The 27,234-nt window shown below is 41.9% G+C and overlaps 1 protein-coding gene across 1 annotated transcript; it reads left to right on the top strand.

Annotated features, from left to right (window-relative positions):
• The first annotated feature begins 1,153 nt into the window (after positions 1–1,153).
• LOC143852463 (uncharacterized) lies at positions 1,154–2,642 on the top strand. The gene is made up of 3 exons (XM_077361848.1): positions 1,154–1,448; positions 1,615–1,766; positions 1,836–2,642. Exons 1-3 carry the CDS (start codon positions 1,154–1,156, stop codon positions 2,640–2,642), a joined length of 1,254 nt encoding a protein of 417 aa, XP_077217963.1.
• Positions 2,643–27,234: the final 24,592 nt, after the last annotated feature.

Below are 27,234 nucleotides of genomic sequence, written 5' to 3'. Positions count from 1 at the left end.
GACTCTTCCTCCCGACAACCTATCATTAGTTCCACCTTACAAAATTGGGTGTCTACATTGGCTTTTTCACATTTATTATAATTAAGCTTAAACCCTAAGATTATGCTTAGGGGTAATCCTAAGTTGAAAATATCTTGCAAGTTGCGGCTACTCCTCACAAGCAAAATAAAATAAGTGATAGATTTACTTTTTGTACTATATGCTTGCTTTATTTTTCAATATTGCTTGAGCCAATGCTCAAAAATAGCAGCCAGTTGCGCGAAAATGCCCTAGGAGGCACATAGGATTTCCTATTTATATGAAATACGAGTCACGTTCGGTACCTACCCCACGTAGAGAACCATCATGCAAACCTTCCTAGTGGTACGAGTACCATCCTCTTACGACGCCATCATCGGGAGGCTCGCCCTAAACAAACTTGGGGCAGTGATCGCCACTCCTCACCTAAAAGTGAAATTCCCGATGAAGCACAGGGACGGAAAGATTCAAAAAAACCAAGAGAAAGCCCGCGTATGTTATGCCTACCTACTCAAAACGAACTTGGAGCAGTGGTCGCCACTCGTCGCTTCTTTTAGGTAAGACCTGATCCGACCGTGTCGATTCCTAAAAACTAATGCGAACATCTTCGCCTAGTCAGCCTCAAATGTGCAGGGCATTCCCGCAGACGTTGCGGTTCACAAGTTGAATGTGGACCCGAATTTCAAGCCCATCAAGCAGAAGAAGCGTAATTTCGCCACCAAAAGACAGCAACGCATTAAGGAGGAAGTGGATAAACTCCTAGGTGCCGGTTTCATCAGGGAAATCTGATACTCCGAATGGCTCGCCAACGTTGTGATAGTAAAGAATTTGAAGGGGAAATGGCAAATCTGCATCGACTTCACCCATCTCAACAAAGCATGCCCGAAAGATTGTTACCCCCTCCCCCCAATAAATCTTCTCATCGACGCCACTATAGACACGAGATGCTAAGCTTCATGGACGCCTTCTCCGGATAGAACCATATTCAAATGTACGGACCTGACATTCCAAAAACTTCATTCGTCACTAACCAAGGGCTCTTCTTCTACGAAGTCATGCCCTTCGGCCTTAAGAATGTGGAAGCCACGTACTAGCGCCTCATCAACAAGATCTTCGCCACCAAATTGGGTAGAACATGGAGGTCGTCTATGTCGACGACATGCTTGTAAAGAGTCTCGAAGCCAAGAACCACATCTTTGACCTTGAGGAGGCCTTTGTTGTGCTCCGTCGAAGCCGAATGAAACTCAAACCCTCGAAGTGCGCCTTCGGGGTGACTTCCGGTAAATTCCTTTGTTTCATGATTAGTCAGCGAGGGATTGAAGCCAACCAGGAGAAAATCAAAGCTATTTTGGACATGGCCTCTCAGAAGGAGTCCGGGAGGTCCAAAGATTTACAGGAAGGATCGCCGCCCTCAGCCAATTCATGTCAAAGTCTGTTGAACGATGCTTATCGCTCTTCAAGATGCTGAGAAAAGTGAAAGATTTCCAATGGACGGATGATTGTCAAGCGGCCTTTGAGCAGTTGAAGGCCTATTTCCAAACTCCTCCATTTCTCTCCAAGCTAACGCCAGTGAAGATTTGTAATTGTACCTTGCAGTGAGCCCGGCCGGGGTGAGTTCCGTGCTTGTCAGACATGAAGGCAAGACGGAACACCCCATCTACTATGTCAGCCAAGTCCTCCATGATGCGGAGACTATGTATCAGGAAATACAAAAATTTGCCTTCGCCGTGGTCATCTCTGCAAGAAAGGTCCGACCCTATTTTCATGCACACCCTATAACCATCCTCACCGACTAACCCCTTCAAAAAATACTAAAGAAACCTGATGCCTCCGATCGACTGATCAACTGGGCAATCGAGCTTGGGGAATTCGATATCCATGTAAAGCCTCGCCTTGCCATGAAGTCCCAAGTCCTAGCAGATTTTGTTGCAGGATGCACGGTACCGATAGAAGAATACCAGGGTCAGGACACCCTCGTCGAGGAACCTGTCCAGGCACCACTGACCATGCGGTACTCATGGATGATCTATGTGGATGGCTCGGCCAACTCCGGAAGAAGCGGAGCCGGCTTGGTCTTAACCGGCCTCGATAATTTTTTAGTTGAGTATGCCTTAAAGCTGGATTTCATGGCATCCAACAATGAAGCAGAGTATGAGGCTCTCCTCGCTGGAATTGCCCTCGTCTCCGAGCTAAATGCCGACCAACTAAAGGCCCACAACGATTCGCACCTCATTGTCGGCCATGTTAATTGTCTTTATGAAGCCAAAGAACCAAGGATGTTGAGATACCTAGAGAAGGTACGAAGTGTGATATCTGTATTCTCCAAGTTCGAAATCATTCAAATTCCAAGGACTATGAACGTTCGCGCCGATGCTCTCTCCAAAATGGCGTCATCAGGAGCCATCTACCTAGGCAACGTCTATGCCAAAGTACTCCCCCGCCCGAGCATCGACAAAGAAGAAGTCCACCAAATCGAAGAGGAGCCCAGTTGGATGGACCCGATCCTCCGCTACTTGAAAAATAGCGAACTCCCCCAAGATCGGAAAGAAGCTCGCCAACTACTCGCCAAGGCTGCCCACTATGTTCTAGACAGGCAGATACTCTATAAATACTCATTTGCATAGCCCTTACTCATGTGTCTCCAACCCACCGCTGCCGATCTAACAATGAGAGAAGTCCACAAAGGGATCCGCAGAGATCACTTGGGGGCAAAGTCTTGGCTCACAAGATACTCCGCCGAGGTTTCTTCTGGCCAACGCTCCTACACAACACTTCAGAATTCGTTAAGAGATGTTAGTAGTGCCAGAAATTTGCAATAGTACCGCGCCTACCAGCAGCTCCTTACAAACAGATCGCCAGGCCCATCCCCTTTGCCATGTGGGGCATGGACCTTCTGGGCCCCTTTTAGTCTTCCACTAGAAGCCACCGAATGATGTATATTGCCATCAATTATTTCACCAAGTGGGTCGAGGCTAAGGCCATAGAAAAGATCACTTCGAAGGAAACTGAGAACTTCTTCTACCGTGACATCGTTTGTCGGTTCGGATTACCTAGAGTCTTAGTCACCGACACGGATCTCAGTTCGCTAGCAGACAGTTCAAGGACTTCTGTGGAAGGCTCGGCATCAAACAAAGATTTACGTCGGTCGGTCATCCCCAAGCCAATGGGCAGGTAGAAGTCACCAATCGAATCCTCCTCCAAGGACTCAAAAATGCGTAGAAAATGCCAGAAGACTCTAGGCCGAAGAGGTACCAAATGTACTATGGGCGTACTAAACTACCCCAAGAACCGCTATAGGAGAGTCACCCGTCAACCTCGCCTTTGGAGTAGAAGCAGTCATCCCAGTCGAAATTGGAGTCTCGTCCCCAAGAATAGAAGCAGACGACGAACAGGCTAACCCCGACCTTATGAGAAGCAGTCTTGACCTCCTAGAGGAAACCAGGGAAAAGGCTCGGGTCCGAATGGCCGCCTACCAACAAAGGGTCGCCCGTTATTATGACTCCAAGATGAAAGAGCGGGCAATACAGGTCGCGACCTAGTCCTTCTCCGAGCAGAAATCTCTGATCCCAGAAGCAAGGGGAAGCTAGCCCCAACTTGGGAAGGTCCTACCGAGTCTCCCGCATCCTTCATCCAAATTCCTACCAACTGGAAAGCTTAGAGCGTGCACTGATCCCCCGCACTTGGCACATGACAAATTTGAAAAGATTCTATCAGTAAGCTCATTGTAATTTGCTTTCTTTCGCAATGTTTGTATGTTTGTTTGTGCAGAAACTGATGTAATTGTCAACTTAATGAATGGAATCTCCATTTTCTCCAATTATTTACTCCCCAGATTGTAACTCTCCAAAGGTCATTAAAACCGTCTAGTTCTTCGGATCAACCAGATGATGAGTGGGTGCTACCGTGTTTGATCCCTAAGATACCACTACAGAACGTCTCTGGATAAAAAGTCCCGACCTTTTTAGAACGGGGGTGTCAGTAACCTCCGACCTGATCGCTCGAGAGAACTACCCCAAGTACTCGTAATGGCCGTCTCTACAACCACCCTTGGGTTGTAGACTGTTGAGTCATCGACACTGACCTTCCAGCCAGGTTCGTAAGAAGACCCTTGTGGAAGGGCCTGGCTCTCTGGAAGGCCGTGGTCTTGTCACAACCCTCGATCAGAATCAAGATCGGGAGCGAGACCAACGGGCCCATCTCCTTCGGGGCCGAGACTTCCACCCCCTTGTCCTTCTTACTTGGGCTACTCTTCTCTTCCACCACGGCCGGTCATTTACTCTTCATGGCCATCTCAGAGGCCTTGTCGGTTGGAACCTACCCTCTGGCCACCTTCCTTCCCGCCTGTTTCTTGGCAGCATTTTCCTTCCTTTTCTAGGCCGCTTCCTCGACCAGTTTTCGCTTAGCCACCTCCCATGAGTTGGTAGAGAGGGCAAGACATGTTCCTTGTGAGGCCATTTCTGCATCACAAAACAAATTCCCAAGGTTAGAGCATGCTATGATGAAAGAAAAGTACAAGGCATAAGAAGAAAGAAAACACATGTGGAGGATTCACCATCTGTAACGACCCGGATTCTCAGGCTAAATTTTGAGGCAATTCTGAGCCTAGCTCTTTATAAAACAGAGCAAACGAGCCCCGAAAATCCGGATTGCTACGCCTCTCAAAAAAATAAAAGAGGCACAAAACACATTCATTCTTTCATACAGCGGAAGTCTTAGTTAAAAACACATCATTTATTTAATGAAATAGAGACAGAAATAAGGGAAGAGAATTTTATTCCAATACTTTCAATAATAACTCCACAAATTTGCCAAATTAAATATCCATGCCCCAAAGGACTTTGGAAAGAAAACTAAAAGAAATAAATAACTGCCTAAACTATGCCATCTCTCCCCATCCCATTGCCTAGGTCATATCATCAGCAAATGCTCCTTCGTTTTGATCGATTTGCTGGTTTTCTGGATTTTCGCCATTAAAGTCTGTTGAAAAGTTTTAAAGGTCAGGATGCAAGAATAACGGTTATGCAGAGTAATAAAACTTAACTTAGGCAATTGAAGATGTAAAGATATAATCATCTCATATTAGAGGCATATCAAAGAAATTTAGCATATCAAGAAAGACATGGTATTTGGTGCAACAATAAGCAATAATATAGAGGTTTTTCTGATAGCACCTTTGAATTTGCAAAATAGGACTCTTTGTTCAATATGATTGTTCATTAGAGACTATTGCTCTAGTCATTAGAATCTAAGGTTCTAAAATCGTTTAGAGACTATGCTCTTCCCTTTCCTTCCCCATTAATTTCTATACACAATGATACCCATGTAGAATTATAACCTTCGAACTGTTTTTGTACGAGGATACCTTTCGCACTGTTTTTGTACGAGGAGTTCACGTAGTTCTTTTGACCTTCTCGCCCCTTTTTGGGTACGAGGGAAATGGTATCAAGGGTATATGAAACTATGGCCTTTAAATCATCTCCATCATAGGGTTGTGGGTTTTCAATGAAAGCCATGAATTGGATTCAAGAATCAAGAAACAAAAACATAAGAGGTTTTATCTAAATTTTCAAGAACTCTAGTTATAGTGTAGATTACAAAACATAATCCGAAATCTTGCCTTTGCCTTTGAATGGATTGGTTTGATTGATGTGATTGATTACTTGAATTGAGAGAATTGAATGAAGCTTGATGGATCTTGGAGTTGAAAGCCCTTCCTTCTTCTCCCTTTCCTTGAATTCTCCTCTTCTTACTCTCCTTAGGTTTTAGGGTTTTGATTTATGAAGAACATTAGGTTATGATAGTGTATATATATAGTCATGAATCTTTTTAGGGTTTGTTTTGGTGTTAACTCACCCAAAAAGGACGGAAATCGGCACTTCATAGAGAGTTTGGAAACTCTCGGATTCTCAATCCGCGACATTCTCGGAGTTCCGAGGCATTTTCTCGGAGTTCCGAGAAATGCTCTCGGAGTTCCGAGAACCGGATTCCAAAACTACTGTCCGATTTCTCGGAATTCCGAGGTTATTTTCTCGGAGTTCCGAGATCTCTCCAGTAGTTCTCGGAGTTCCGAGAATTATTCTCGGAATTCCGAGTTTTTTTTTTTTTTTTTTTTTTTTTTTTTTTTTAGGGTTGTTACACTCTACCCCCCTTAGAGGAATTTCGTCCTCGAAATTTGATCTCTCTCATAGGGTAAACCGAAAACAACCGATTATTATACAACAGATTATAAATGAGAAGTAAGGAATATACCTCCGAGCAAATGCGGATATTTCTTCAAGATTTCCGATTCGCGCTCCCAAGTTGCTTCTTCAACGCCATGATGTCGCCAAAGAACCTTGACCAACGAAATCGTCTTATTTCGCAAAGCTCGCTCTTCTCGATCTAAAATCTTCACAGGTCCTTCAGAAAAAGACCAATCTTCTTGAAGCTCGACATCATCCTCGGCCAAAACATGTGAAGGGTCGGGATGATACAATCGAAGCATCGATACATGAAAAACATCATGCATCCGCTCCAAATTAGAAGGCAACTTCAATTTATAAGCTCTTGCCCCAATCCTTTTCACAATTCGGTAGGGTCCAATAAAACGAGGAGTCAATTTCCCTTTCTTTCCAAAACGCATTACTGCCCTGAACGGCGAAATCTTCAAAAAAACCATATCGCCTTCAGCGAATTCTAAATCTCTCCTCCGCTGATCGGCATAACTCTTCTGTCGACTCTGCGCGATCTTCAAACGATCCTTAATCAATGCAACTTTTTCAGTCGACTCTCGAACCAACTTTGGTCCAAGCAATTGCTTCTCACCAACTTCAGCCCAGCACAAAGGTGATCTGCAGGCACGGCCATATAGAGCTTCGAATGGAGCCATCTGAATACTCTGCTGGTAGCTGTTGTTGTAAGCAAATTCACATAGAGGCAAATGTTTCTCCCAATCTCCACCAAAATCTAGAACACAAGCTCTCAACAAATCTTCAAGGATCTGATTTACCCTTTCAGTCTGACCATCAGTTTGAGGATGATATGCTGTACTGAAACTCAACTTCGAACCCAAAGCAAAATGTAAGCTCTTCCAGAATCCCGAAGTGAAACGAGAGTCTCGGTCAGAGATTATGGTCGAGGGCACACCATGATACCTAACGATCTGAGCCACATATGTTTCAGCAAGCTTTTCCAACTTCCAATCTTTCTTAATCGGAATGAAATGAGCCGATTTAGAAAGACGGTCCACAATCACCCAAATACCATCACAATTGCTCTTCGATTTGGGTAAACCCATGATAAAATCCATGGACAAGCTATCCCATTTCCACATGGGAATCTCCAAAGGGTCCAATGTACCTCCAGGTTTCTGATGCTCTGCCTTTACTTTCTGACAAGTTAGGCATTTAGAAACATACTCAGCAATGTCCCTTTTCATTCCACTCCACCAAAGATTCCTCTTCAAGTCTTGGTACATCTTTGTGTTACCTGGATGAATGGTGTAACAAGACTTATGTGCCTCATCCAAAATGTCCTTTCTAATTTCTTCCTTAGCTGGCACACAAATTCTGTCCTTAAAGAACAAACATCCATCCTCTCCTACTGAAAACTTTGGTTTAGAATCAACTTCAGCCTTTAATTTCAAAATTCCTTCATCATCTATCTGAGCTGCTTTAACAGTTTCTATGATATTCGACTGAACTCGAATATTAGCAATAAAGGATTTATCGCCAATTTCGCAAGTTCCCAAATCTAAATCTCTGAACCGCTCAAGCAATTCCCATTCTTCCATCATCAAACAGGCCATCATAGGGTGTTCTTGTCGGCTAAGAGCGTCAGCCACTACATTAGCCTTGCCTGGATGATAACTCAAGGTGAAGTCATAATCCTTCAAAAATTCAACCCATCTTCTCTGTCTCATATTCAGCTCTTTCTGATCAAAAAGATACTTGAGGCTCTTATGATCTGTAAAAACCTCAAACTTGACACCATACAAGTAGTGTCGCCATATCCTCAAAGCGAAAACCACTGCTGCTAATTCCAGATCATGAGTTGGGTAATTCACTTCGTGCTTCTTCAACTGCCTCGAACCATAGGCAATGACCTTGCCTGATTGCATGAGCACGCAACCCAAACCTCGAAATGATGCATCACTATACACCACAAAATCTCCTTCTGCGGTAGGAAGTATCAAAACTGGAGCTGATGTCAATATTTTCTTCAATTCTTGAAAACTGCTTTCACATTCTTCATTCCAAACATATTTAACATTCTTCCTGGTCAATTTAGTCAAAGGTCCAGCTAAAATTGAAAAGCCTTCAACAAACTTCCTGTAATACCCGGCCAGACCCAAGAAACTTCTGATCTCAGTAACATTGGTAGGTTGCTTCCATGAAGTAACTGCTTGAATCTTAGTAGGATCCACTTCAATTCCTTCTTTTGATATCACATGACCCAAAAATGTAACACGCTCGAGCCAAAACTCACATTTAGAGAATTTTGCATACAACTGATTCTTTCTCAAAGTCTCCAATGCAAGTCCCAAATGCTTAGCATGCTCCTCTTCAGATTTCGAGTAAATAAGGATGTCATCTATGAATACCACCACGAACTGATCCAAAAATGGCTTGAATACTCTATTCATCAAGTCCATAAATATGGCTGGTGCATTTGTCAATCCAAACGGCATTACGACAAATTCATAGTGACCGTATCGAGTACGAAAAGCTGACTTTGAAATGTCCTCGTCTCTGATACGCAACTGATGATATCCAGATCTCAAATCAATCTTCGAGAAATGAGTAGCTCCTTGCAACTGGTCAAAGAGATCGTCTATCCGAGGAAGAGGATAACGATTCTTGATAGTCACCTTATTCAACTGCCTGTAGTCAATGCACAAGCGAAGACTACCATCCTTCTTCTTCACAAATAGCACAGGAGCTCCCCATGGGGATGAACTAGGTCTAATAAATCCCTTCTCCAACAATTCTGATAACTGCTCCTTCAATTCTTTCAATTCAGCCGGGGCCATTCTGTAAGGTGTTTTAGAAATAGGCTCGGTCCCTGGCACAAGATCGATAGTAAAGTCGATCTCTCTGTGGGGAGGTAATTCAAAGTCTTCTGGAAAGACATCCAGAAACTCCCTCACCACAGGGATGTCTGAAACAGACAACTCAATACTGACTTCTTCCTTCTCCATGAAAGCCAGAAAGCATTCACATCCTTTATTGATCAACTTCTGAGCTTTCACAGCTGCAATTACTTTAATCTTCTTCATAGGGCGCTTCACTCCCTCAAAAATGATTTCTTCTTCTCCAGGAATTGCAAATTTCACGATTTTATGAAAGCAATCCACATTAGCATGATAAGCTGCTAGCCAATCCATACCAAGGATAACTCTAAAATCGTTCATCTCCAATAGCACTAAATCAGCCAAAAGCTCTCTACCACCTATCTTTATAATACATCCCTTACACACTAAATTTGTAATTACATCATCTCCTAAAGGAGTAATAATTCTCAAAGGGAAATTTAGAGTAATAGGGGTCAAATTCAGTTCTTTCGCAAAAATTGGTGATATGAATGACAAGGTAGAGCCAGAATCTACAAGAATATGCACAGATGTATTATTAACAAAAAGCTGACCTTCAATGACTGCGTCGGAGGCATCAGCGTCTTGTTGATTAAGCGCATAGACTCGGTTGACAGGTGCTTGAGATGCACTCTTCTCCAGATTCTGCTGGCGATTCTGATACCCTTTCCACTGATTCTGCTGCTGCTGCTGCGCTGGGGGTTTCTGCTGCTGCTGATTATTATTAATTCGGTTCCCCTGATTCATTGCTGGCTGAAAATTCTGCTGCTGCCTTTGAGGTCTCGTGTCCCTAAATGTAGGCTTAGGACACTCCAAAATCTTGTGACTCGGGTCTCCACAGTTGTGGCAGACATTCATCGTCTTCCAACACCTTCCAGCATGAAATTTTCCGCAAATAGCACAAGGAACCCTTGCAGGAACTCCATCTTCCATTCTCTGTCTCTTAGGCGGCGGCACTTGATTCCTGCTCCCTGATGGCGGCATTCTGGCGGCCATAATCACTTTCTCACTACGCTCAGCCATCTCGGCTTTCGCGCAAGCTTCTACCAAAGTCTGAGGTTCATGAAGAACAACTTTCGCCATAAGAGATGGGCGAAGGTTGTCAACAAACTTCGAAACTTTATCCTCCTCTGTAGAGGCATAGCCAGGTGCATACCTCGACAACTGCCTAAACTTGGCTCCATACTGAGCCACAGTCAAAGATCCCTGCTTCAGAGACGCAAACTGAGATGCCAATTCCCTCTTAACATGGTTAGGAAAGAATTGGTTGTTGAACCGTACTTTGAATTCGGTCCACGTCTCATTCTTAGCATAAGGATAATTTTGCAGTAAGGATCTCCACCACACTCCTGCTTGGTCCTTTAGTAAAAAGGTAGCCAAACGGATTTTCTGAATATCGCTGCACTCCATTACTTCAAATATTCCTTCCACTTCCAAAATCCAGTGGTCTGCAACCAAAGGGTCTCCCACTCCTGTAAACTCCGATGGCCTGTAGTCCCTGAACTGCCTGTGCAGCTTAGTCGGATCTGCTGCAGGCGCATGGCGAGCTGCTAGAGTGGTTGCAATGTTCTGCAAAGCGGCCTGATTAGCTGCTTGGTTTTGGGCTATGACTGTCTGAGTAGCAGCCTGTGCCTGAGCTTGACCTCTAAGGAGATCAGCAATCATGAGTAAAGGATCTGCTCCTTCACCAACATGGGCACCACCACGACCTCTCCTAGCATTACCTCGCAACTCTCTTTGATCCATCTGTCAAAAGAACACACAATTGTTAGTTCATAAAAATTCTAATTTACTTAATTTAATTATGATCATGTAAATTGTGGTTAGGTTGTACTTTAGCTAATTAGGTTCAACTACCCAACCTTAGACATATACCCAGACTCGCACTAGGTTCCTCACTGACTAACCTAGATAAGCTCTGATACCACCTCTGTAACGACCCGGATTCTCAGGCTAAATTTTGAGGCAATTCTGAGCCTAGCTCTTTATAAAACAGAGCAAACGAGCCCCGAAAATCCGGATTGCTACGCCTCTCAAAAAAATAAAAGAGGCACAAAACACATTCATTCTTTCATACAGCGGAAGTCTTAGTTAAAAACACATCATTTATTTAATGAAATAGAGACAGAAATAAGGGAAGAGAATTTTATTCCAATACTTTCAATAAGAACTCCACAAATTTGCCAAATTAAATATCCATGCCCCAAAGGACTTTGGAAAGAAAACTAAAAGAAATAAATAACTGCCTAAACTATGCCATCTCTCCCCATCCCATTGCCTAGGTCATCTCATCAGCAAATGCTCCTTCGTTTTGATCGATTTGCTGGTTTTCTGGATTTTCGCCATTAAAGTCTGTTGAAAAGTTTTAAAGGTCAGGATGCAAGAATAACGGTTATGCAGAGTAATAAAACTTAACTTAGGCAATTGAAGATGTAAAGATATAATCATCTCATATTAGAGGCATATCAAAGAAATTTAGCATATCAAGAAAGACATGGTATTTGGTGCAACAATAAGCAATAATATAGAGGTTTTTCTGATAGCACCTTTGAATTTGCAAAATAGGACTCTTTGTTCAATATGATTGTTCATTAGAGACTATTGCTCTAGTCATTAGAATCTAAGGTTCTAAAATCGTTTAGAGACTATGCTCTTCCCTTTCCTTCCCCATTAATTTCTATACACAATGATACCCATGTAGAATTATAACCTTCGAACTGTTTTTGTACGAGGATACCTTTCGCACTGTTTTTGTACGAGGAGTTCACGTAGTTCTTTTGACCTTCTCGCCCCTTTTTGGGTACGAGGGAAATGGTATCAAGGGTATATGAAACTATGGCCTTTAAATCATCTCCATCATAGGGTTGTGGGTTTTCAATGAAAGCCATGAATTGGATTCAAGAATCAAGAAACAAAAACATAAGAGGTTTTATCTAAATTTTCAAGAACTCTAGTTATAGTGTAGATTACAAAACATAATCCGAAATCTTGCCTTTGCCTTTGAATGGATTGGTTTGATTGATGTGATTGATTACTTGAATTGAGAGAATTGAATGAAGCTTGATGGATCTTGGAGTTGAAAGCCCTTCCTTCTTCTCCCTTTCCTTGAATTCTCCTCTTCTTACTCTCCTTAGGTTTTAGGGTTTTGATTTATGAAGAACATTAGGTTATGATAGTGTATATATATAGTCATGAATCTTTTTAGGGTTTGTTTTGGTGTTAACTCACCCAAAAAGGACGGAAATCGGCACTTCATAGAGAGTTTGGAAACTCTCGGATTCTCAATCCGCGACATTCTCGGAGTTCCGAGGCATTTTCTCGGAGTTCCGAGAAATGCTCTCGGAGTTCCGAGAAATGCTCTCGGAGTTCCGAGAACCGGATTCCAAAACTACTGTCCGATTTCTCGGAATTCCGAGGTTATTTTCTCGGAGTTCCGAGATCTCTCCAGTAGTTCTCGAAGTTCCGAGAATTATTCTTGGAATTCCGAGTTTTTTTTTTTTTTTTTTTTTTTTTTTTTTAGGGTTGTTACACCATCTTGGTCGTCACTGACCCCCCCCCCCCCACCTCTAGCTAGTCTCCTCCTCCTCCTCCTCCTCCTCCTCTTCATCCTCCTCCTCCTCCTCCTCCTCCTCTTTTTCATCATCCTCCTCCTCATCAGAGCCCAACACCATGTTGCTGAGCCCATACTCCACCAACTTCCGTTCAGACTTGAACTCTTGAACATCAATTCTATCCTTCCCTATCTCTATACCTTTAACTTAAATATCCTTGAAGATGTCGGTCCCTAATATCCCTAAGGAAGGGGTTATCTTCATCCTATCAGCAGAAGGTTTCCTCCAATCAAAGGAAACCTCAAGTCAACTGACTCAGGAGGCTTTATAAAGAAGAATTCGTTCTTCCACCTCTTAATAGAAGATGGAGCTTTCTCCACAATTCTCAACCCTCTACGTTGGTTCAAGCTCACCCAACAATCCTCCGGCTTAATAAAAAAACACCTACGGATGACATCGATTGACACCGGAGCCTTGCCTATCTTACTCATAGCAATAAAAGTTAATAGATTTCTCCATCCATTCTGGAAAACTTGGGTCGAAGCCAACCCAAAGAACTCCAGGAATGATACGATAATCTCCTAGAGGGGGAATCATGTTCCTCCCCAGAAGAACTCCTAATAAAAAGTCGTCTCTCCCTCTACCACACTGCTATAAGCTCGCTCATTGGGACTGGGAAGACGAAGACTGTACTCCTCCGGAATATGGTACTTGGACCGAATCTCTGCAAGGTCGGATGACTTAAGAATACACGTCACCTCCCTAACGTCGTCCGATTGGAAAGCCCCTCCACAAGGCACATGAGGCTCGCTCAATTTGGCAGCCTCCTCCGCCAGCAGCCTCTCTTGGACATCTATCGGTACCGCCCTCACACTCCCTTGCTCCACAGACAATGCTTCGTATATAGGAAGATCATCCGGTGCTGAGGTTTCTGGCTTGCTCACCTTCGTCTCCGCCTTCGCCTTCGCCCTCTTCCTAGGTGGAGCAAGTTTTTTCCTAACAGGCACCTGCGCTTTTTCTCAACTACCAGCACCGGGATACTCTCCACTTCTTCCTCCTCCGTCCTGATATCAGGGGAGGAAGCCGATTCCATGATCTTGATAGGACCCTCCGATGGATTTTGGGATTCGGTGCCATCTAACATGATTGAAAGAAATGAAATACAAGTTGAGGAGAGAGACGCATCAGAGAAAATGGAGAGGCGGCCGGAGGAGATGAACCAGCGCTGGAAAAAGAAGAAAACTCACAGGAAAATGAATCTCTTCCCCAAACAAGTGAGAAAGCTCCGAAAAAATAGAAACACTCCACGAAAACTTGAGGAAAAGTTTTAGAAAGGTTGAAAAATCCCGAGCAAAATCATTACACGTAGCAGAAGAATAAACCCTATAGAACAAAAATTTTGCTCTAACCCAGGTTTCCTACGGACTAATTGATCTTATGGTGATTTAATAAACACAAATATAAATCAAATACCTTTAGTTGTTGTAGAGAAGAAATTGTCCGCTTGATTTACTCCTCGAAAATCTGCCGATGAACTAATCTACGCGAAACCACAAGTTGAATCGATAGATTCCTTTTGTTGCACAAAGGAACTTGTGTACAACTATTCGTTCACTTTATAATCAGATCTACATCAGATTATAATATCAGAATAATTATTTAGAACAATGGATCATAGTTAGATGATTGTTTTTAACCTTGAAAAGACAAAACTAGTTGATGGAATTGAGAGAGAAGAACAAGAGAAAGACTTTGGGATGTCTCTACCAATTTCCAGCACATGGAATTATGTGAGACTCTAAAAACTCCAGCACTTTTCTTATATTTATAGAGTTTTCAATTGCCTTTTGCACAATCCAAAATTTCTAGAGAAATCCAAAAAACTAAGGAAATTAGTCAAAATTGGAAGCTCCAATTGGGAAACAAGCCACACCCAAATGGAAAACCCACATGGGGCGCCAAGGGGGCGTGCCTTGCTGCCCAAGCAACCTTGGGTTGCCTCATGTGGTTCCCTTGTTTCCTTCTCTCATTCCATTTTCATTACATGTGCTACTTTAATTTGTTAAAACAAATCAAGCAATAATATTTCAAATATTATTTGAATTTCAAATTGAAAATGGCACACCACATGGGACGAGTGGACATGGATCCCACCCAAATTCGTCCCATGTGGGTCCCACTTATCTAATTTAAATTCTCATGCATTTTCCATTTAATTATTAATTAAATTAATGCAATCCAATCCTATCCAATAGGATTAAAGTTCCAATATAATTTATGTTATTCCCAAAATACCCTTATGATTAATACTTAACCATTTTGGTATTCCCAATGTATCCCATAGTGCATTTACACTATATACATTGTGTATATCCTTTCAATGCATCCAATGCCACGAAACTAGTTCGTGTGAGCAACTGAATAAATGCGGGACCTCTATCCAATAGATTATAATAGGTCAATCGAGTAGTGAGTGGGATTGTATCAGGGATTTAACAGTAGATCCTGTAGAACCCACAAGTGGGCCCTACTGCGATTATTGCTCCGTTGCTAACGCTACAATCGCATTGAGTCAGTGGCTTCCATCGAGACGTAACCGTGAAGATAACTGTCAAATCATCACACCCCTAATCAGATCAAAGGAGGTGGACATTAACTACCCCCTGGGCTCACTCATGATATACCTTTCAGTCAAGTAGTGTTGGCCCGCAAATGCATTTGCTAAAACCATTTCAAAGGGAAACTTATTTTGTGAAAACATTTTGATAAACATTTTATCAAATCCACCTGGCTAGGTTTTTTCTATGCCTACTGCTCTGACCAAAACCGTACATGTCATCCTATCAAATAGGCGGAGAATTCCATGTCGGGTATCATTATTGACCTCGAAGGTTTGTCCAACACTCTAGTACTACCCTCTAGTGACTCCAATAAGAACCACAGTTAGATAGACCAAAAAAGAGACACTCGCCAACATATCAATATCACCCATCAGGTTAAAGGACATGTAAAGGGTCCTGTCTGATAGAACATCTCAATTGTCTCCTGTCCACAAGCTATTCTAATGTGATCCTGTTCAGTACACAATCTCATTATCGTACCCATTCTATCTTGCTTAGGGTCCACTACTGATGGAGGAGTATTCCCTAGATTTTCTACATCGGCCTTCAAATCTACTTAGGGTAGTTTGTTTTTGCTTCGTATAGTGTCATGTTTGTATTTTCCATACTTTCATGTGTCTTTAGTGGTCATTTGCTTACTAGGGGTAGTTAAGTCCTTTCATATTGTAATGGGCTATTATATATAGCCCCATAGCCTCTCATTTTGGGGATCTCTTAATGATTTGAAATTTGGGAGAGAAATTTTCTCTTGTATGCCTTTCTTGAGAGATTGGAAAGGTAAGCTATTGATTGTAGCCTTTTCCATTACTCTTATCATTTCGTCCCTTGTTGCATGCAAGGGTCGTTGCCGACGATTCTGCGCTTGATCCAATCTCGTGTGTCCCCACGCTCCTGAGACTTTTCCTGAGGTTTTGAAGTAGAATATAAATTGCAATTGGTGTTCAAATTAACTTGGAACAGTTCATATGAATGATGTCTTGAGTGGGAAATTCATTTCCCAATAACTCCTGACACTTGTTTTGCAACTAAAGTGGGGTATATATTTCGGCAATTTTGATGCCCAGACTGGATTTAATGTGGTGTTTCATGCCCGGAATTTTCATTGCTAGCCATTAGTACCACACACCATGTTACATGCTAACTTTGCCTCATTGCTAGCCATTAGTATCACACACCAGGTTACAAGCTAACTTTGCCACATTCATGGAAATCAAGAGCCTATGCTTGATTGTGTAGAATTTCATTTGGCTTACTTGAATCGGTTGCCAATTTGTTATTTTCTGATAAGAGAGCTGGTTAAAATTGAATTTAGAAGGCACTCAGGATCACAATTACAGTTGACAGTTCAGTTCTTGTAATATTACTGCATATTTGGGAATTTTGCTCCTAATTAGCACAACCTGGTTCACCTGCCAAGTTGCAAAAGGTCGCATTTGCAGTGTTGCGGCAGATACATCTCCCTTTTACATAGCAGTGACAGCCTCTAGTAGTGTTGCAGATATGGTTTCAAAGAAGAAATATTGCGGCGAGTGGTCTGAGCATGATAGCTTGAGGATCTCAGATTTTAGGGTTTTCAAAAGATAAGGAGGAGAAGAAGAAGAAGAAGAAAAAGAAGAAGATCAGAGAAGGAATATTTCATTCATCATTTCCTTTTTCTGATGGCACTCGTATTTATAAAAGCATATCCTGACGGGCTGTGATATCTGTCAGACCTTACAACCAACTAAGTATTCTACTTTTCCTTATACTTACTAAGCCATACGGTCAATTACATTGAGTATAATTCTACCTCGTATATACTAAAATTGTTGTGTGGACTGAAATGTAACAATTATCAGTTAAGACCTTGTTAACAGACTAATCCTGGATGTAATCTGCCATCCACGCTGGTTTACGCCTTACTCTGTTTTCCTTGTCCTGGTTCTTGAACTCTGACCGGTTCTCTTCGAGCTCTTCAGTTGTATCAACTCCAGTCTCAGTATTTAAGTCACCCCTCTTGTTGTCCTGAATGTTTGAATTTCTATCATTGCCTACGCCTTCAAAATTTACCTTGTCCTCAAGGTTCAATTGTGGGTACTCTTTTTGAAGGTCATTTAGATCTTCCCAAGAAGTGTCTTCAGGAAGGAGTCCTGTCCACTGAATCAGCACTTGTTGGAGAAGTTCTTCTCCTCATAGAACAATTCGTGTTCCCAGAATGGCTAAAGGAGAGATGATAGGATGATTACTGAAACTTTTTTCAGGCAAGTCACAAACAAAATCAGGAAGAGGACCGTGAAAGGGTTTCAAAAGTGATATATGGAAAACAGGGTGAATTTTGCTACCCTCTGGCAGTTTCAATTTGTATGCTACTTTCCCAACTCTTTCCTCTATCTCATATGGACCATAAAATCGTTTGCTCAATTTCTGCGAGGATCTGGTAGCTACTGAGTGTTGGCGATAAGGTTGTAACTTCAGTAAAACCCAACTGCCTACTTCGAAATCCTTGTCAATTCTTTTCTTGTCTGCTAAACATTTCATCCTCGACTGTGCTCGGCTCAGATTAAGTTTGAGGTTGGCTAAGATCACATCTCTCTGTTTGAGCTCAGAGTCCACTGCCTCGATTGGAGAAGATCCCGGAATATATGTTGGAATAGATGGTGGTGGACGGCCATATACAGCTTCAAAAGGAGTTAATTTAATCGCTGTGTGGAAGGATGTATTATAAGAATACTCCGCCCAAGGAAGATAGGAATGCCAAAGTTTTGGATTATCTTGTGAGAAGGCTCTAAGATATTGTTCCACACATCTATTCAGGACTTCAGATTGGGCGTCCGTTTGTGGGTGATATGCCGAGGAAAGATTCAAGGAAGTTCCACTCAATTTAAACAATGCTCCCCAGAATTTGCTGATAAAGATGGGATCCCTATCAGACACGATTGATTCTGGAAATCCATGTAATTTGACTACCTTGTCTGAGAATAATTTGGCAACCTTCACTGCATTGTAAACTGTTGGTAAGGCGCCAAGGTGAGCAGACTTCGACAATCTATCAATGACAACGAAGATAGTAGTGAACCCATTTGAAGATGGTAAGCCAGTTATGAAGTCCATGGTGACATCTTCCCAAATGAACTGAGGGATAGGCAAGGGTTGCAATAATCCCATTGGAGGACTAGTGGAATATTTGGTTTGTTGACAGACAAGGCAGTTCTTTACAAATTCTTTAACATCCTTCCTGATAGTATTCCAGAAGAAACTTGCAGAAATGCGTAAGAGAGTACGAAGCGTCCCGCCATGTCCGGATTGTGGAGTGTTGTGAAATTCATGCATAACTCTGAATCGAAGTGGGGAGGTTGAACTTATAAATATCCTTTGCTTATGAAAAACGAGCCCATTTGTAACTGTAAATTCTGGAGTAGCGATGCCCTTTTGGATTTGGTCCTGTAGTTGAAGCAATTCAGGATCAGTAGTATTGTCCAACTGAATCTGGGAGAAGATGTCAAAAACTGGTTGTGAAATAGCCATCTGGAGTGAAGTGGAACAGGCATTTGCTGGACAGTGGGAATTCTCTTCAACTCTGGATAACGCATCTGCGACCTTGTTCTCCTTTCCGGATTTGTAAACAATTGAGAAATTATAACCCAGTAATTTACTCAAATATTGTTGTTGTGCTGGGGTTTGAATAACTTGGTTCATCAGATTTTTGAGACTTCTATGATCAGTGTATATAGTGAACGTCCTGCCAAGTAAATATTGTCTCCATTTTTTAACGGCTTCAGTGATTGCAAACAGCTCCTTCACATATGCAGATGCAACTGACATAGTAGGGGTCATTTTCTTGCTGAAATAAGCAATGGGGTGTCTTTGCTGCATTAACACGGCACCAATTGCTATACTGGAAGCATCAGTCTCAACTACAAACTCCTGTGAGAAATCAGGTAAGGCTAGGACTGGAACCTGAGTCGGCAGAATTTTTAGTTTTTCAAAAGCTTCTTGAGCCTCTGAGGACTAGTGGAATGAATCCTTTCTTAAGAGGTTTGTGAGGGGAAATGCTACAGTGGCGTAATGCTGAACAAATCTGCTATAATACCCCGTCAAGCCAAGAAATCCCCTTAACTGTTTCAGATTGACTGGTTCTGGCCATTGTTGCATAGCTCTGATTTTTTCTGGATCAGGTTGAACTCCCTCACCCAATACGATATGTCCCAAATAATCAATTTTGAATTGACAAAACAGACATTTAGACATTTTTGGATACAGTTTGTTGGTGGATAAGCACTGAAGAACAGAAGCTAAGTGGTTGATGTGATCCTGCATACTTCGACTATAAACAAGGATATCATCAAAGAAGATGATAACAAATTGACGAAGAAATGGTTTAAAGAGCATGTTCATGGTATTTTGAAAAGTCGATGGACCATTGGTAAGGCCAAAAGGCATTACCAAAAACTCGTAGTGCCCTTCATGAGTCCTGAATGCAGTTTTGGGACAATCCTCTATTTTCATCCGAATTTGATGATAGCCTGATCGTAGATCCAGTTTGGAAAACACTTTGGCACCGTGGAGTTCATCCATTAACTCATCAATTGTTGGAATCGGGAACCTGTCTTTAATAGTGATTGCATTAAGGGCTCTGTAATCAACACAGAAGCGCCATGTTTGATCCTTTTTCTTGACTAAAAGAACAGGTGATGAATATGGACTATGGCTGGGAACTATAATTTCGGAATGTAACATCTCCCGGACTAATTTTTCAATTTCATTTTTTTGGAAGTGGGGATATCGGTATGGTTTAACATTGATTGGTTTGGAACCTGGGAAAAGGTGGATCTGATGATCCCATTCGCGGTGAGGAGGGAGTTCAGTTGGTGGTTCAAAGATCTCATGAAACTGAAGTAAAAGATTGGAAATGGGAACTGGTATATTATTTTGCCTTTCCAAAGACTGAAACTCAGTAATATGGGAACTGGAAGGGTGATGAGGAAGACAAATGAGTGTGAAACAGGAAGCAATTGAATTTGTTTTGGTTAAACCTTTGAGATGGATAGCTCTGAGTGGAGAGGGATTTAACTCTGTTTCGCCTATCAACTTGACTTGTTTACCCTTCCATTGAAACTCCATTGTTGAGAGTTTATAGTTTGTAAGGATTGAACCTAATTCAGCGAGCCACTGAATACCCAAGATGATATCGGCACCTTTTATTGGTAAAAGGAAAATATCGATTGGAAACTCATGGTTTTGTAATGACGGTGTGACATTAACACATTTTTTATTGCAAATCAGGGACTCTCCATTTCCAATGAGGACTTTGAATGATGGTGTAGGTAACACAGACCAGTTCAATTTCTGGGCGATTGTCACCTTGACAAAGTTATGGGTGGAGCCGCTATCAATTAAAACATGAACAGAGTGCTGAGCACTTACCCCGGTTAGTTGAATTGAATTTGGATTTTGGTGACCCACCAACGCATAGAAACTGATTTCATCCGAATGTACCTCCTATGTCGCCTCAGGGCTGTGAGGCTGCGCAACAGAGAAATCCTCCTCTAATATACCCTCTGTGACATCATCCATGGCGGAGAGATGATATAATTGTCGTCTGCAATCGTGGCCTGGAATGTACTTTTCATCACAGAAGTAGCAAAGCCCTTTTTCCCTTTTGATTTTCATCTCTTCTTTAGATAATGGCCTGGTGCGAATTGGAAATTGACGAACTGGGTTTGTTGTAATTGCTTTAACAGGGGAAAGAGAAGGTGTTGGTAACAATCCTGGACCATGCGTGGGCTTAGGCCATGCTGGTTTCCAATATTTCCTCAATTCTTCATATTTTTGTTCATACAATTTTGCTAAAGAGAATGTTTGCAACAGAGATGTAGGTTGTGCAAGGAGCAATTCTCTTTTCAACTCCGGTTTAAGACCAGAAATAAAAAAAAACTAATGAGAAAAGCTTCGGAAAGGCCGCTGACCTTGTTTGATGTTGTTTCAAATCTAGTTTGGTAATCTTCAACAGAGGATATTTGATGGAGTTTGGATAACTCGCCTTTGGGATCCTCATAGAGAGATGGGCCAAAACGCAATTGAACGGAATCAAGGAATCCATTCCATGAGTTTAGCAGATTATTCGCCTTAGCCCATTGGAACCATGACAGAGCCGGACCATCCAAATGAAACGAGGTTATTGTTAAACGCTGATCTGCTAGGATGCTATAGAAATTGAAGAACTGCTCAACTTTGAAAGCCCACCCAATCGGATCGGTGCCATCAAAACACGGAACGTCCATTCTAATGAATTTACTGTAATTTTGTTGAAAAGGAATTATCCCTTCCTCAGCGGCAGGTGACGAATGATCATCACTATTTGCTCTTGTTGACAATGTTGTTGGCTTGTTTTGTTGCAACTGTTTTATCATCGCCACAAGCTCCTCATGTTGCTGAGATTGGGTGAGACGGAGTTTATTAGGCTGCTGCTGATGGAGTTTGAGTTGTTCGTCTATTTTGGATTGTGCTCGCGTGTTTTCCGCCATTTGTGGAGGTGGAGAGTAATCAATGAAAGCTCCAATGATAGCTTGAGGATCTCAGATTTTAGGGTTTTCAGAAGATAAGGGGAGGAGAAGAAGAAGAAGAAGAAAAAGAAGAAGATCAGAGAAGGAATATTTCATTCATCATTTCCTTTTTCTGATGGCACTCGTATTTATAAAAGCATATCCTGACGGCATGTGATGTCTGTCAGACCTTACAACCAACTAAGTATTCTACTTTTCCTTATACTTACTAAGCCATACGGTCAATTACATTGAGTATAATTCTACCCCGTATATACTAAAATTGTTGTGTGGACTGAAATGTAACAATTATCAGTTAAGACCTTCTTGTTAACAGACTAATCCTGGTTGTAATCTGCCATCCACGCTGGCTTACGCCTTACTCTGTTTTCCTTGTCCTGGTTCTTGAACTCTGACCGGTTCTCTTCGAGTTCTTCAGTTTTATCAACTCTAGTCTCAGTATTTAAGTCATACCTCTTGTTGTCCTGAATGTTTGAATTTCTATCAGAGCACCTATTACAGGGTCCGAAAAGGTTAGAGACAGAGCTCCAAAACTTTCATCATAGGCGAGAGAGGCTTGATTCAGTGCTAAACCAGTCCTTCTCTTTTCATAGGCATTCTTTTCAAGAAGGGGAACGGATTGATTACGAAAGAAAAATGCCGAGGAGATCAGCTCCTAGGCCTAGCTTGCATACGTCATATGAACAATATGATGATGCATTCATTGAGACTAACATTCCCGAGCTCTCTTGGGGTATGGATTCCATGGAAATAGTTGATTGGGTGCATGCCGTTGAAAAGGAATTTGATTCCAAAAGAGTGCCGACCAAGAAGCAAGTTCCAATGGTAGTTGATAAATTCCGTGACTGGGTGAAGGATTGGTGGCGTTCATTGACTTACCGACGACGAGAACTTGATGAATTTCCAATTCAGACATGGGCCGAATTAAAGAAGGAGGTAGCACGTCAATTCCTACCATATTGCGATCATCCCGAATTAAAATCAAGGTCAAGAGCGGCTTGGCCTTCTCCACCACCACGGCCAGCCAAGGTGATTCCTAAGCCTTCTACTAGTGTTGTTTTGCTTCTCCTTGCTTTGCGTATTCTCAGAACAGCTAAAGCTGTAAAGAGGTAGCATATTTGCAAAAAGGAAAAGGAGCCAAAGATGATGAAATTGATAAGGAAAGAGCACATGAAAGTCCCTTCAACGTAGAGCATCAAGAAGAGGTCATTATATTTGAGTCGGATGCAATCGGCATTGAGCTTGATGACTCTAGTGACCAAGGTAGTGAAATTTACGAGCTAGAGTTGGATTTTAGTCATGACGAAGAGGAAAATAATGAAGGTGGCAGTATAGGACAGCAAGTGAAGATGGTTCCCAAAGATGACGATGTCCAGAATATTTCTACATTGGACATAGGTGAGGAAGTTGCCACTCATAATGAACTTGATGATGAGAATCATGTTGACATGGACACTTACACTTTTGAGCATGAAGATCGAAGTGAGGATGAACATAATGAGATTGATATGGCTATGTCTGTATTCTCTATTGATGAGGATGAGGATAATGTTGCAAAGGGGAATGAAATGATGCAAGAAGTCATTGGATATGATTCTAGTGCCGCTATAGTTGAAGGCCTCGAGGTATTTCCCAAGGTAGACAAAGTACTTAAAGATGAATTCTATGAAGTGTATCCGATTACATCATTACATGGGCTGATTTATATGCATGCATTTCACCGTGACGCTACCTTACCTTACTACTCTAAGAAGTATAGTGTGCGAAGGCGAAGGGACTTGAAGATGGATGACCACTACGGAATAAGCATCCTTAATAGAGCATGGGTCATTTATGTCTTTGACCCAGGAGGAGACGTTCCCTTGATGAGGCTGATGGGTAACTCGAGGACGAGTTCTTTCAAGAAGGGGAGTTTGATGCAGGTGCATTCCCTAGATTTTCTACATCGGCCTTCACATCTCCTTAGGGTAGTTTGTTTTTGCTTCATATAGTGTCATGTTTGTATTTTTCATACTTTCATGTGTCTTTAGTGGTCATTTGCTTACTAGGGGTAGTTATGTCCTTTCGTATTGTAATGGGCCATTATATAAAGCCCCATAGCCTCTCATTTTGGGGACCTCTTAATGATTTGAAATTTGGGAGAGAAATTTTCTCTGGTATGTCTTTCTTGAGAGATTGGAAAAGTAAGCTATTGATTGTAGCCTTTTCCATTACTCTTATCATTTCATCCCTTGTTGCATGCAAGGGTCGTTGCCGACGATTTTGCGCTTGATCCGATCTCGTATGTCCCCACGCTCGAAGTAAGATCAAGAACCCTATTTGTCCAAAATTCAAAAAAATTTACTTCGTTTCCGTCGATCGCGCTCTACATCAACTACCCAAGTGATTGAGATAAGTCACTCCACATCTCGTGCATATTGACAAGATAGATGCTAGTTGTGTACAGGAGGATGTGTCCATCCTCAACCCCAACTAGGAACTATTAAGGTCTGCAAAGAACCTGAATCCCTTATCTCCTTGCTCCCTAGGATCTGTGAATCCATGAGTATGGGTTTCCTACTTTGCTTTCTAAGGACAAATACGTGTCAATAACAAGTAACATATCACATATACTTAACTTTTAATACCCATAAATGTCATGAAAAAGAAACTTTTATTGATTAACATGCGAAATATACTGGGTTTGGCACCTCCTGTAACAAAAAGCTCTGCCAAACACAACGATGATATTGAAGAGAATGAAAAACACAAGCAATCACCAGAAATAGTTGTTTTCACGCCGGAAAACTCGAGGGAATCGCCGAAGAAGGGAGAGAAAGAAAAGGTGAAGATAAAGAAAAATGAAGAGGCTTTTATAGGCATTTGGACGGTAAACCAAAGGGTCACATCCCTTCGGCAGAACCTACCATGTGGCACCCCTCCACTCGTGCATGATCATTAAGAGCATTAAATGCACCATTTCACCATCATTAGTCAAGCGACAAACCATTGTTACATGAGTATCGAAGAGACACGACCCCCAACCTGTCTTCTCATTAAACCTCCGAACGACACGTCGTTTCACACCCACCGAGTTCCGAGTAACGAACCAAGTCACGATTAATAAGATGTCATTCGATACCAGTGTTTAATTCAAGGCACTCTGTCGGATAACCCGCTACCGATCGATTTAAGAAAAATACTTTGAAAAGACAAAGGAGTATAACCAAACCATCTTGTCACTCGGTACCCAACAACAACTTCAAAACTCCATCAAAGATGCTCCATTCCCCAAACCCCATCTGATATCTAAGCACCGATCAATGCAAGAAAGTGCAAGAGATGAAAATAGATAATGGTAATATTTACAAAGGGGGCTTCAAGGCCAATTACAAGAAACAAAAAAAAACCTATGCACTTAAGTCATGACATCAGTCGGTACCAAGCACCAAAAATATTCTCCCCTTGGCCTTCTCCATTGACAACTGTTAGATCGGTTCGACCACCCAGGACCTCACGATCAACCTCTGGAACACCCTCGGAGAATGCAAGTACACTATCCAAGACGCTCGCCGATTAGTGGGCCAGGCCAAAGACGGGATCACTCGATCGGATCCTCTTCAGGAAGATCTTCCTTTGATCGCTCCTCGTTACCGACCTTCGCGACTCGCTGGGATAGTTCTTGGAGACAGACCTTCAGGGCCCCATTTTCCTCCTCCAGTTCCTCGACCCTCTCCTAAAGGCAACAAACCCTTGACCCGAGTAGGAGAAGTTGCTCTGCCACTTCATAGCCCCTCTCCTTCGCGTGCTTCAGGGAACACATGTAATTCACTGCGTAGCCCGAAACTTTGTCAAGAATAAGCCCCGCCCCAATCTCCGAAGGCCTTTGGACAGGCTCCCAACGATCGTCAAACTCAACCTTTCTCCTTTTCTCTTTCCTTGATCCTTGATCCTTGCCCCTCTCCCTTTTTTCCAGTCACCGAAGAAACCACTACCAGAGAAGCCATCGCCGGAGAACCAGATCTCTCCTCCATCACCCCCTTCCCTTTTCTTAGCCCCCCAGTGTCCGCCTAGCCACCGGCTCTTTGGCGTGTTCAAGACGATCACCATCATCTTCATGTTAGAAAGGTTGTAAAACCCCGAGCAAAATCGCTACACGTAGTAGAAGAATAAACCGTGTAGAACAAAAAATTTGCTCTAACCCAGGATTCATCGGGACTAACTGATTTTATTGTGATTTAATAAACTCAAATATAAATACCTTTAGTTGTTGTAGAAAAGAACTCGTCCGCTAGATCTACTCCTCTAAAATTCGTCGGCGATCTAATCGACATGAAACCGCAAGTTGAATCGATGGATTTATTTTGTTGCGCAAAGGATCTTGTGAACAACTCTTTGTTCACTTTATAATCTGATTTAAATCAGATTATAATATGAGAATATGTGTTTACATCAATGGAGCTTAGTTGGATGATTGTCTTTGACCTTTAAAAGACAAAACTAGTTGATAGAATTGGAGAAGAAGAAGAAGAGAAAGACTTTGGGGTGTCTCTACCAATTTTCAGCATATGAAATTATGGAAGAGCTATAGAAAACTCCAGCAATATATCTTGTATTTATAGAGTTTTCAATTTTCATATGCACAATCCAAAGTTTCTAGAGAAATCTCAAAAACTAAGGAAACTAGCCACAATTGGAAGCTCCAATTAAGAAGCAAGAAACCCCCAGAATTGAAAACCCATATGGGACGTCCAAGGGTGGATTGCCTGCTGTCCAAGCAATCCTTGGTTGCCCCATGTAGTTCCCAAGTTTCTAATTTTGTTTGTTCATTCTTTCTTTCTCTCTCTTTCCAATTTCATCACATGTGTTGCTTTAATTTGGAAAAATAAAACTAGCATTAATATTATAAATATTATTTGAATTCCAAATTGATAATGGCACACCACATGGGGCGTGTGGACATGGGTCCCACCCAATTTCATCCCATGTGGGTCCACATATCCAATTCAAATTCCCATTGCATTTCACATTTAATTCCAAATTAAATTAATGCAATCCAATCATATCCAATAGGATTAAAGCTCCAATATAATTTAGGTATTCCCAATGTATCCCATAGTGCATATACACTATATACATTGTGTATATCCTTTCAATGCATCCAATGCCACGAAACTAGTTCGTGTAAGAAACTAAATAAATGCGGGACCTCTATCCAATAGATTATAATAGGTCAATCGAGTAGTGAGTGGAATCGTAGCAGGGATGAGAAATCTTGCCAAATAGTTAATTTTCAAAATGTGGCAAGCTCTTCCAAATATTATGAAGATGACAATAATGATTTTTTGAATCAAATAACCCATCTTTATAATGAAAATAAAAGATTAAGATTCTGTGTTCATGGATTTTAAATGGTGATAAAATCATTGACATAATCTTGAAGAAAGCTAGTC

Source organism: Tasmannia lanceolata, unplaced genomic scaffold (assembly GCF_043159265.1).
Source record: "Tasmannia lanceolata isolate RefF3 unplaced genomic scaffold, GAP_Taslan_0.1 ptg000019l, whole genome shotgun sequence".
NCBI classification, from domain to species: Eukaryota; Viridiplantae; Streptophyta; class Magnoliopsida; order Canellales; family Winteraceae; genus Tasmannia; species Tasmannia lanceolata.
The sequence above is the reverse complement of the archived record's forward strand: the minus strand, read 5'-3'. Positions and strand labels throughout refer to the sequence as shown.